Genomic DNA, 12,498 nt, shown 5'->3' with positions numbered 1-12,498 from the left:
CGATTTCTGCAGTCCATGAAACAACGATTGTGTTTGGTACCGTCGTCGATAATCTGACGAGTGAGGTAATGTTGATTGGTCGGCTAGGTCGCTTTGGTTCAACACCATTTTTGGTTGGTGGAAGATAGCCCTAGAAATCAAAGTATTTTTTTTTCCCCTCAGCAAAAAAAGAAAAATAAAAATACTGCTTTTTTTGCCTTCTTCCCCTCTCACCACAACCCCACCCCAATAAAAGCTGTGTCTTACCTGAACCAGGCTCCCTCTTCAATTCAAAGACAGATAGATAATCTCAGACAATAAAGTATCAGGTGTTTTACAAGCCCTTTTTCTTCACACAGAACTTCAGGCTTTCCACCACCCAATTTAATCCCAGTTTAAACCCCAGTACTGTAAACCCTTTTTCTTCACACAGAACTTCAGGCTTTCCAAATCCTAACCCTGCCCACGGAATGTTAAAAGGCACCTTTGCCATCTCTCCTTTCTCAGTCAAACACCACCCAATTTAATCCCAGTTTAACCCCCAGTACTGTAAACTGGCATTTTTCTCTTTAGTCCTGTTGGTCAATGATGGTCTACTCCCTGTGCAGATGACCTCCAAAACAGAGTCCGATTTCAGCCAGACTCACTGGGTGTTTGTTAAACATAAAAATTTACTGTCATGGTTTGTTTGGTGGGGTTTTGTTTGTTTGTTTTTTAAATTAATCTTCTGGATCTACTGGTTGGTCTCCTGAGAAACAATTTACTTAACTATCTTTCCATTCATCTATCCATCTTCATTCAAATGCTCCAAAATGTGAAAACAAAAAGATTAGGATAAAATCTCAGGCTACTTTCTGATAGACAGTTTGATAATGCTATCCTATTATGTAAATCAAAATAACATCTTACTTACTGGAAGGCTGCATGGTTTCCCATTTACTTTCACACACAGATTGGGTGGGAAGTGATCTTCTTGTGGACAACTGGTTTCTGATAAACAAAACCTAAAAGCAAAGAGCTTCCATCATCTTTCACTTCTAAAGTGATTTAAGGATCACCTCTTCCCAGAAGGAATTTTTTTTCCACTGAGTTTTGAAAGCATGACAAATCTTCCTAAACACAGTCCTCGAATTAGCTGTACATCATAAGTAGGAAAGCCCCCCAAAATTACAAGTTTGGATCATGATGGTTGTAGGTTCCTTCTCAGATTTCTTGAATTTCTCAGACTGACTCATTTAGATATGCAAGTTTCTATTAGAAAAAACAGATGATCCCAATTTCTTGCCTAACAGTTCTCCAGCCTGAACTCTTGATAAAAGACAAGGATTTCACAAAGGAAAAAATATACAGATTCTTCCACTGTCCCTCCTCCAACTTCAACAAACCACCCAGCTGTTCAGCCCCAGCTTCAAACGTTATCCTCATGCCTGTGTCAAACCTCTTATGTTCAGTTTTATTTATTTACTTAAGTTCAGATTGACTTATATGCTGCTGGAACCAAAATAAGACACACCCTTCCTTGTCCTACAAAATGTGTGTAGGCCAAGATCATGGACAACAGGCATTCAAAGGACCAAAAAGAGCCTCTCAACTCCACTGGTTTTCTTCCAGGGGATCTGCTCCATCCACCCAAATGTACCATCCCATCAGGGTATAGCTATTCAATGCAGGTGAGCCTAACAAGCTGCTGCTCTCAAAAAGCAGCAGCTACCTTCTGTCCCCATTTTCCATCATGCCCTCATTGTCCCTTTGTCCATTTGACCCAACACCAAGCCAACCCAACTTGCTCGTCAACAGAAAGTATCCTAGCAAGCAAGACCCAAAAGCAATCACTTTCTGTCTGGTGAGTTAAGCATGCAGATGTGACCAGGGGGATGAAAGGCAAGATAGCCATCTTTGACAGGAGCAGGCTCTGAAGTCAGCTCTGCTCACAGCCCTCCACAGAATTACAGGGATACGTAGGATTTCATCAACTTAAAAATACATTGGTCAAAACCTTTAAAATAACCAAAAGGTTAAGACCCAATCTGGTGATTCCCAGAGTCTTGACTCCCATTGCCTAAAGAAAAGCAGATGCTGTGTTTGACATCTCTGCCAGGAAAAAATAACCCTCCCTGCATGTAGATTTTCCAGGCCCAGGCACCTGGAATCTGACAGGTGTGGAGTTAAAAAAAGGAGCATATGTAAAATCTAAAATAATGAACTGAAGAAAATCAGCTGGCTATAGCTAAGTACATGCAGTATTGTGACACACCAGGTATCAGGTCACCAGCAACTTCAGGAGAGCAGCATACAGCAAGGACCAGTAGTTAAGTCTGCCCTTTTCAAAGCAGCCAACAGCAAGCTTTTCTCAAGAAAACAACAGGATGAAACTCTTCTCCATAAAGGAAATCCTGACCTGCTGGGGAGCATATACCTGATATATTTAAAAAACAACATCATCAAGAACAGGCAATATAAATACATACCTTAGCTGGACCTGTACTGTGAAGTCACATTTGGTCCCAGAAATATCCCTAGAAACAACAGAACACAAGTTAAAACATATTGTTTACACAAGAGGTTAATCAATATTTTCTCAGAGTTTGCTGTAAGTTCAATATATATGAACCATATTTTCTGGTATATATAGTGTATACCAGACTTTCCTTCTTCTGGTCAAACTACCACTCTCAAGACACACTAAAAGGTACACTTTCTATTTTTCAAGGTAAATTAAAATAAATCAAGGTAAATTTCAACGTAAATCAAAATAAATCAATTACATTCTCATCTGACCTCTACTTTTTTTTTTTTTTTTTTTTTTGCATACTATAAAGAAAATTCTGATGGGTCACTAGGAGGTACCATCTTTATAGTGAATAAACATAGAACTCCATAAAGGATCTGACTGAGAGAGGACTGCATGAAGGAGAATTATGTATTTGTAAAGTGCTTTGTACAAAAGAAACTTGCCCAATACTTGCTGGACTTGCCCAATACTGGTGGTATTTAATTCTCTCTTCCTCATCCTTTTCCTCTCCATCAGTTTACACACACACACAACAAAAATAATTCCCCAGAAGAGTATCCTCTGAGGAACTACGCAGACTTCTGTGTTCTTTAAGATCACAGTTCAAAATGAAAGATATGGTAAGTTAGTTCCTCTTTTTGTTTATTTTTATGTAAATACTGTGTTACTGATCAAACTGACTCACATTGAGCTGCTGATTTGCTGCACTTGCTGTGGCGTCAGTGCAAACGCAAAGCAGGTTTCTCGAAATCGCTGGCTATTATCTGATGCTGGAAGAAAACAAGAGATCATCACTTTAAAAACATTAACAGAACCATCTCCTTTCATTAAAGTGTCTACATATATGTCCACACACATTTTTAGAGCAAGCCCAATAGTATGACACGCATCTGCTTCTGTAAACAATTTCAGAGCCAATAAGAAAGTTGCCATTTAAACCCTCCCAAAAATAAAAATACAATAAAAAAACTTTATATGCATATAAAGTATATATTAAAAAAGTGATATAGATAATAGCAAAGCTGAGACAAATCAGCTTACAAGTTTCTATCAGCCATGGTAACTTAACACTAAATGTTCTTTGATATTAAATTTTAAAAATTCTTAGGAATTCTCATTAATCACTTTTTAAATTTCCTTTAATGCACAAAATCATGGATTAGCCTGTAAAAGTATAAAGAGTGACTGAAAAGTACAACACATGCAACTTCTCATGTTTCTGTAAGATATTTTTATGGAGTTAAATGCACCAAATATATAATATGCAAACAACCCATGAGATATGCAAGCATGAAATGTGATTGTAAAGCCCTTCCATTCTGTGCCATAGAGCTCCATAACAAAACAAACAGTACTTCAAAATTAATGCATCTGCTGAAAAATCAAAGGGTTAAACACCTCCAAAAACAGTGCTTATGTCTAAAACACATCCCTTCACCAGGGCTACAGGTACCACTGCAATACAGAACCATACACAGTGGCAATTAAAATGGCTTTTTTAAAAAATTAAATTAAATTTAAAAAAATAAATAAATAAATAAAAGAGAAGCATTTCCCCAGAGAAAAGGGGAAATCATTCAACATCCTCATCAACACATGTAATAAAATAAAATAAAATAAATTAAAATAAAAAAATAAATAAATAAAAGAGAGAAGCATTTCCCCAGAGAAATGGGGAAATCATTCAACATCCTCATCAACACACGCATTGAAGTGAGAGCTGTAAGAAGCCTGCCATTCAATTTCATTATTCTTAATAATTTTATAAGGTTCTGAATAACTATATTGTGTATTAAACACTCGATAAATTTATAATTTTTTGGTTTATTATAATACACTTCCTGACTCAGCCTTGAGTGACAGATGAGTGAATCCTTCAGGGTGATACTTCAGATACTTTGTGAAAAACAGCATGTGGTAGGTTGGAAGCAACAATAGAATAGACATTGACTTAGTATAAATATTAACAGCGGCAATCTCACTAAATTACATTGATATCTTTCTTGTATGACAATGCTGCAAGACTTGTAAGTTTTATTACATTATATGCAACAACCACACGCAGTTCATTATCAGTTGCTCTAAAGGTAGATGGGCAAGAACAGGTAATACATACCAAACAGCAGCTTCTGTGAAAATACTAGCAACAGGAAATCTTTTTAAAAGCATTAAGTTGCATAAAGAACTTCCTTTTTTCTTTTTTTTCCAATAATTTGTTCTACTCCAATGTCCAAAAGCACCATCTGAGCTAGGGTGCAGCATGCAGTTTAGTCAGACACTCATGCCTACAGTATCCAACATCTCTTTTTATTTAGATTTCTATTTTATACCTTTTCAATTACATTACTTCACAGGAGAAACACGCAGGGCTCAAGATGACAGCCACTCATGGTATAACAATGTAAGGATTTGCAGGAAATGCAAACACAATGTATACAATTAACAATGAAAATCTGTTATAATAATTGGTCTTCAATATAATGTTATACCTATTTTTGGTCATAAATGGAAAGATCAGAATTATATACTGTAATCAACATAAGATGAATCAGCAAAGTTAAATAATGCACTGCAGACCAGACAACTGATTGAATTCAAGTCCTTATTTCCTGTTTTACATGGTTAAAGGTGTTCTTCATCTGCTGGTTTAATTTTCCTCCCATCTATTATTTGCCTTACCCAAGAAATTGTCAGTTCTGGCTTTATCAGAGAAGTTCTGGAAGGTCTTTGAGAACATTTGTTGTCAATTTCAATGTCTTTAATTGAAGAACGAGGCTGCTGAAAATTTAACTAAAGCTACTTTCATTTAAAATTTAATTATCCAAAGAAGTTCTACAGTAATTATAAAAAGAAAAGGCTAAACCTAAATTTCCCAAGCAGCCTTTTTCCCCTTTCAGCTGCTCATCTTCTCACTTGGTTTGCTTTTGCAGGATCCTCAATGCAAAGACAAGAGTCAAGCAGGTAATATGGATTTTTGCAAGCATTAGAAAAAAAGAAGGAGCAAAATAATTGTTAGCAAAACAAAGGTCCCCAAATTAAATGTTTTTCCTCTGTTTGTTAGTGGCTGGTATTAATGCAAGACTTATTTTTGCTAAACACTGAGATGTGATCTTGAAAAGTGGGTTTCTAACTTATATATTTAGTTTCATCGTGCTCATTGGCCAAATTAAATCGTCATACATTAAAATGGCAGAAAATGAAAAAGCACATTCTTCAGTGCTGGCCTGGGACCTTTCATAATTCCAGTTTTTTTCCACGAGCTCTAGTTCTAGCACATTTACAAGACAATAAACAGCCTCAAATCAAATCCAAAATACTTGAATCAAAAATATTTGCAATAGAAATAGCCACTTCAAACTCGTCACTGTTGAAATACCACAGAAATCTGAGTATTACAAAGAACTGCGCTGTGCACATTGCAGTTAATGAATTTACTCTTAACGAGAATCCTCCTATAATGACAAAGAGAAGAAGGAAGGTTTGGGGTTAAGGGAAGGATGTTTGGTTTTAACACTGTCAGTTTAGGCTAAGAACAAAAAAAAAAAAGCCTCCAGCATTTCCTCTTCTGCTGGTTATTAACTCCATACTCACTTGTCTTAATAACTGTAAGCCAAAGTCTATGAGCTGATAGCTGAAGGGTCCCCAGTGATGGGAGATGTACATCATCACACGCTGCTTGATCTTTTCTGAGCTGTACAACGTTAATATACACACGTGGTGTTTTCAATACATTGCTTTTGTGTACAAGCAAATCATTGTGATTGCCGTGGGAGCACAGCCAAATTGCAAAGAAGGAAGAAAACAACTTTGTTAATTAGGCAAAGATGATCCAAAAGTCAAGCAAAAGATTTCAAAACTCGTGACAGATTGAGCAGCACAGACAGAGACAGACAGACAAGAAGCTACACTGCTCTAAACTAAGAGAGCGCTACGGACAGGCTCTTGAACTGGTGCCAGGATCCAGCTCTGCCCCTTGGACGTGGAACTACCAAATGGAAGAAAGAGCAAATTTCATAGAATCCCAGACTGGTTTGGGTTGGAAAAGACCTTAAAGCTCATCCAGTCCCAACCCCCCTGCCAGCAGCAGGGACACCTTCCACTAGACCAGGTTGCTCAAAGCCTCATCCAACCTGGCCTTCAACACTTCCAGGCAGGAGCAGCCACAGCTTCTCCGGGCAACCTGGGCCAGTGTCTCACCACCCTCACACCCTTAAATTTAAACACTGACATTTAAAATTGCCCAATTCAGTGCGTGCTAACATAAGCAAGTCTAAGCTTCAAGAAAAGGTACATTTCAGCAAATTATAAAAGACAGAATTTTCATCTTTACATTCAGTGCGATATTAAGAAATTTCAAGAACAAACTATGCAAAGAACAAACAAAATCAGTTTAAAACAGGCACAAAAGCACTTGTGAAAGAGACCAGGAACAACAGTGAAAACACGAGGCTGTCACACTGGAAAGCACAGCTCAGTTTTACAAGGGCTGTGGCTGTTACAAGCATTATTTCCATTTTCTAGCTCTCAGTTAAGGTCCTGCAATTGGTACCCAACACCAACACACCAGGACAACCTCCCACCCACCAGCACCCTAACGGCCCACCTGCAAAACCACGGCCAGTTAATTCAAGCAGACGGCAGTTAAAGATGGTTAAAGAAAAGTCAACAGCTTCATAAAGACTTTGTTTATCACACCTTAAAACCAACTGCTCCTTTATTTTGCTGCCTGATGTGCTAATGCAAACCAAAGCTGTGAGGAGGTTTGTCCTTGGGGGATGGCGGACAGGGAAAGGGCAGGTTAGGGAAGAGGAACTTGGCTGCGGGTCAGGGGTTTGCCTAGGAGGAAGGGGAAATCACAGCATCCCAGCATGGCTTGGACTGGAAAAGCCCTTTAAGATCATCGAGTCCAACCATGAACCCAACACTGACCAGTCCCCGACTAACCCATGTCCCTCAGCACTGTGTCTACACGACTCTTCAATCCCTCCAGGGATGGGGACTCCACCACTGCCCTGGGCAACCCCTTCCAATGCCTCAGAACCCTTGCAGCAAAGAAATTCTTCCTCACATCCCATCTCAACTGCCCTGGCCACAACTGGAGCCCATTTCCTCTTGTCCTGTCCCTTGGGCCTTGGTTGAACAGACCCACCCCCACCTCTCTCCACCCTCCTCCAAGGGACTTGGACAGAGCCACAAGGTCTCCCCTCAGCCTCCTTTTCTCCAGGCTCAACACCCCCAGTTCCCTCAGCCACAAGGGAACTCAGCACACTTGTGCTCCAGACCCTTCCCCAGCTCCGTTGCCCTTCTCTGGACACGCTCCAGCACCTCCATGTCCTTCTTGGAGTCAGGGGCCCACAATGCAGCAATAAAACCAAAAGCATCCTCTAGAAGGGAAATTAAATGCATTTTCTCTTTGTGGTTTTCTCTAGTATCTCGTATGTCTTCGCACAATCTTTTTCTATCTGTATTTATTCTTTCTAGATCCACTTATCCTACAAACGATGCATGAAAATTTTCAACAAAACACATTAAATAAAGCTAATTTTGCAGCTTTACTATTAAATACTAGGCTTCCAAGCTCATCTGTGACTATATAAACTCCCCTATTCCTAAGGACTACAGATTCCTCAAGGAAGAGACATTGGAAATCTGGAATTTAAGAGTGTAGAAAAGCTAACACATTTCTATTAATTCATCTGGTGTGTCTGCTGTGTTTAGGAACACCAAACAGATCCTGGCAAGTCAAGCACATCATTTACTTTTAAAGTTCTGGAGTATGATTAAAACCAGAAATATGCAAATAGAGAGTTTTATACAAGAAAATCATTTTGATGGCTAGAAACACACAACCATGCTCCGCAAACAGCTATTATTATTTAACAAAAGAAAGGCAAAAATAGATCTCCAATTGAAAACTGAGTGGATTAAAATAGATTTTATAATCTAATAAAGCTGGAATTTAGCCAAGACAACAGAATTAATATGAACATTCTTGAGAAAGTTTCCAGGAACAGGTTTTTTGGGTTTGGTTGTACAAATTACCAAATTTTATAACCTTTTCTTTAGCATTCTCTGAATGGTGCAGAGCTTGGAGGTTAAGTCAAGAGTGGTTTATAGGCTGTATCTCCTTTGGAATCTCAGGAAGGAGGTACAATGCACAAATGTCTAATGGACTTCTGTATTTTAAAAATTCATATATATAAAGAACAAAGGCATCATAATTATAAATAAATGTCACGAATCACAAGCATTGCTTTACCTTGCTGCTAAAAAATTTGCCGAATAATTCAGAAATCTGAAATCAGAAATTTGAAAGTATAATGAAAAGCTTTTCAAGTAGACTTATATAATTAAATGGGTGTCAACAAGACCAGTTTCAGCCAAGCTGTATAAAATCCACTTCTCATCTTACCGGAATCTCACCATTTTTGAGGGGGTGCTGAAGGGGGGTGGGCGGAGAATTCACTACTTCATTCACCCACCTTAAATCCAGGAAAGGCAACCAAAAAAATCCACGTTTTCTTGTAAACACAAACATACACTTATGAAGAACCAGCACAAGCTCAGGTCTGTTGCCTCTGAAGTCCCCCACATTAGTACAACACACTCTAAAATACCTAAAACATTGCAAATATATTACAGAGCAGAGGTGGTTCTTCAAAGCTGTTAATTTTACCAATCCACTATCCCCACAGTTTCCTGAACTATTTCATGCTTACCTCATTCAAGTAAAGATCCAAACAGCATATAGGATCGGTATGTACTAAGTGAGAGTGACCCAATTATGCCTTGCTGGTTGGATATTTTGTTCAACATTTCACATGAGTAATGAGTTTTCAAAATTTGAGCAAACAAAAAAAATGTTTCAATACATGACAGTATCATTCACAGAACCAAAACACTTAAAATTCTCTAGAATGTATATATACATGTGTGAATATATACAGACAATGAATATATTACTTATGTAAGTATATAACAATACATAAAAAAAACATTCCCAACCAATTTTATTCTTTATTTTGGAAAAACCCTACAGAGCTAGAGTGAAAAAAAAAAAGAACCCAGCTTGAGTGGCTGCATTTTCTACAGCTCTAAAAATATTCTGTTCCACCTCACCAGTACCCACGGCTAAAAATAGCCACACAATCTTTCTGCAGTAAAATACCTCTCGCTGTCTTGAGAAAAAGCCAGTCTCTAAATTTCCATTCAAGAACAGATACCTTCCAATCTTTAATGAATCTTCTGTTATCACATCACTGAGGTGGTGATGCCTCCTAATGCAACTGGCAGCTGACATCATACCGTTGATATACTCAGGTTAATCTTTTCCATCTATCATCACCAAGTGCAGCTTATTAAATAGCGAAGGGAATATATTACCTTCTAATAAAGAAAGAGACTCGGACTCAAATTAAACTTGCACTTTCTACTGCAGTAATTACATAAGTTCAGGCCATGAGAAAAGCTATCGTTGAATTGGCCTATTACCAATGATTTCCAATAATAGCATGTTTATTTCCGAAGGCAAAAATAGTTCCATCAAGTAAGAGTATCAGGACTACAGCAAATTTTTGCTAAATGCTGTAAGATAAACAAGAGATGTCTAACTGGTTATTCACTAACCTAATACAGTATATCATTTTGATCAGTTAAATTTGTCAAAATAGTAGCCAGAAAAACCTAATCATTGTACAAGTTGTCAACCCAGTACAGAAATAATTCTTGCTTATCTTCCCCTGATAGGTGAGATACCTCGTTTTGTTGCAGCACAGGCATTTTGCTTTTTCTTTTAAACAACAGAAGGCATTGTTATCAATTTATGTTCAATCCTCTTTCAAATATCAGAGCTGAAAATTTAATACACTGCCTCCGAGCCAGACAAAAATCACTGCATTCAGATTAAGGCACAGAAAACGTTTACCTTTTAAAACAGGCAAAATTCAGACAGGCTTTGAATTATGTTCAACTGTAGCAGAAGCCAGGAAATCCATAACATGGTACTACACACACACAGAATCATAGAATGGTTAGGGCTGGAAGGGACCTTAAAGATCATCTTTAAGGTTCCAACCCCCCTGCCATCAGCAGGGACACCTTCCACTAGATCAGGTTGCTCAAAGCCTCATCCACCCTGGTCGATAACACTTCCAGGGAGGGGGCATCTACAACTTCCTTGGGCATCCTGTTCCAGTGTCTGACCACCCTCACAGTGAAGAACTTCTTCCTAATATCTAATCTAAACCTCCCCTCTTTCAGTTTAAACCCATTTCCCCTTGTTTTGTCATTAATGAAAATTCCTTCCCCAGCCTTCCTGGAGCGTCTTCAGGTACTGGGAGGCCGCTGTAAGATCTCCCCGGAGCCTTCTCTTCTCCAGGCTGAACAGCCCCAACTCTCTCAGCCTGTCCTCACAGCAGAGCGGCTCCAGCCCTCGCATCATCCTGGTGGCCTCCTCTGGACTTGTTCTAACTGCAATGTAGTTTGTCCAAAACCTCTTGTATCAATCCTGACCAGGGCTCATTTATAGAGCTGGTTTAGGAGATGAGATCAAATGCTTGTGCACAGAACACTGCAGTATCTGTGTATAAGCAGAAACCCAGCTGTTACATGGGAGAGAAACGATGAGAGGATACACCTTAATGGGGGATCTACAACATCTCAGGATGTGTCATTAGCCCTTTTAAAACCATCACAATTTATGAAGTTCCTGGGTAACCAAGTGTTTATACATAAACACTTCCTCTCCATTGACCACAACCCCTTCGCACCGAGCTCCTGTCATCCCCTGGATCCAGGCAGCAGTACTTTTTAAACGACTACCAGCCATACCCTTATTTTCCTGCTACCCATCAAGTGCACTCACAGGGTGCAGCATCAGGTCGGTCCCAGCTAGATCCCACCTCGGAGAGCCACCCTGTTCCCTGGAAGGCAGGAAAAGCCACTTGCTAAATCCTAAAGCCAGGTCAGACCAAGGCAAAACTGGGCTCAAGACCCTGACATCCAAGAGCAGGAGTGGGCATGAGGAGCTCGGCTGCACCAAGCTCACGTCCAGCACCAAGAGAAACCCCAGATTCCCATTGCTGTTTTGTCACTTGCTTGCTGGGACACCTTGGCCATTTCACTTCAATCACTTATCACAATAGATGTTGAGTAACCTTAACATTTCAAAACACTTCAACACTACTTGAAGGGAAGCATTTTAGTAAACATACAAATCATTCTTTCCAGCTCTTAACCCACTTCCAGTGCAGGTTACAACTGCACTACGCTCACAAATACACTGTGGTACTGTGAAGTGACAATGCCATGTTCTTCAGCTTAGAACAGATTAAAAACTGAGCTCAGGTTCTGGTCATTCGATGCATTTATCATTTAAGATCATTTTTAGATGCTGTTCGACTTTAAGCTTTTAACAGTTAATACCCAGAAGGAATAAGCAGAGCTACACTGGGGGTGGGAAAGGCAGGGAGTAAAGAGAAGCAAAGGAGCTTATTTGAAATAGTGCCTAAATATATATATGAAAATGGCCTGGAAATACTCCAAGGGCTACAATTAATTCATAAATATTACATATTTTATAACTCTCTGTGATACGTTGTATAAATAGATCAGATGGAAACTCTGTGCAATTGGACAGATATTTATGTTTGATTTTTTTTTTTCATCAGACACGTATTAGAGCATTTCTGAAGACCTGCAGTACGTATTAAGGGACAATTTCATGCCAACCTTCAGTGCCAGAACACTCTGCCCTCCCAATCTACCTCTGTGGAGTAAATACCCACCTACCTCCAGCCCTTCCTGGGCCCATGGGTTCTCCACTACCCATCTGTTCCATTGTTTTGCTAGAGGGAATGAACATCACTAGATCCTCCAACACTCAAGTTAAGTCATTTGATTTCTTTAGACACCTAAACACATGTCCCAAAGCTCAACTGGGACATAGTCAGGCTTGAAAATTTTGTATTGTATCCCTAAGAGCACTGACAGCAGTTTAGCACTTCAAA

At 39.1% G+C, this 12,498-nt stretch overlaps 1 protein-coding gene across 1 annotated transcript in view; it reads right to left on the bottom strand.

Annotated features, from left to right (window-relative positions):
• PIAS1 (protein inhibitor of activated STAT 1) overlaps positions 1-12,498 on the bottom strand; it is a 30,133-nt gene that overhangs the window by 16,280 nt on the left and 1,355 nt on the right. Inside the window, exons 2-5 of the mRNA XM_010167572.1 lie at positions 3,177-3,261; positions 2,448-2,495; positions 893-983; positions 1-130 (exon numbers count right to left, since the gene is read on the bottom strand). The exon at positions 1-130 is cut by the window's left edge and continues 21 nt beyond it. Of these exons, the coding sequence (XP_010165874.1) occupies positions 1-130; positions 893-983; positions 2,448-2,495; positions 3,177-3,261 (354 nt within the window). The remainder of the gene's footprint in view (positions 131-892; positions 984-2,447; positions 2,496-3,176; positions 3,262-12,498) is intronic.

This window comes from Antrostomus carolinensis, unplaced genomic scaffold (genome assembly GCF_000700745.2).
Source record: "Antrostomus carolinensis isolate BGI_N321 unplaced genomic scaffold, ASM70074v2 scaffold9965, whole genome shotgun sequence".
NCBI lineage: Eukaryota > Metazoa > Chordata > Aves > Caprimulgiformes > Caprimulgidae > Antrostomus > Antrostomus carolinensis.
This window is presented reverse-complemented; position numbering and strand designations above follow the sequence as displayed.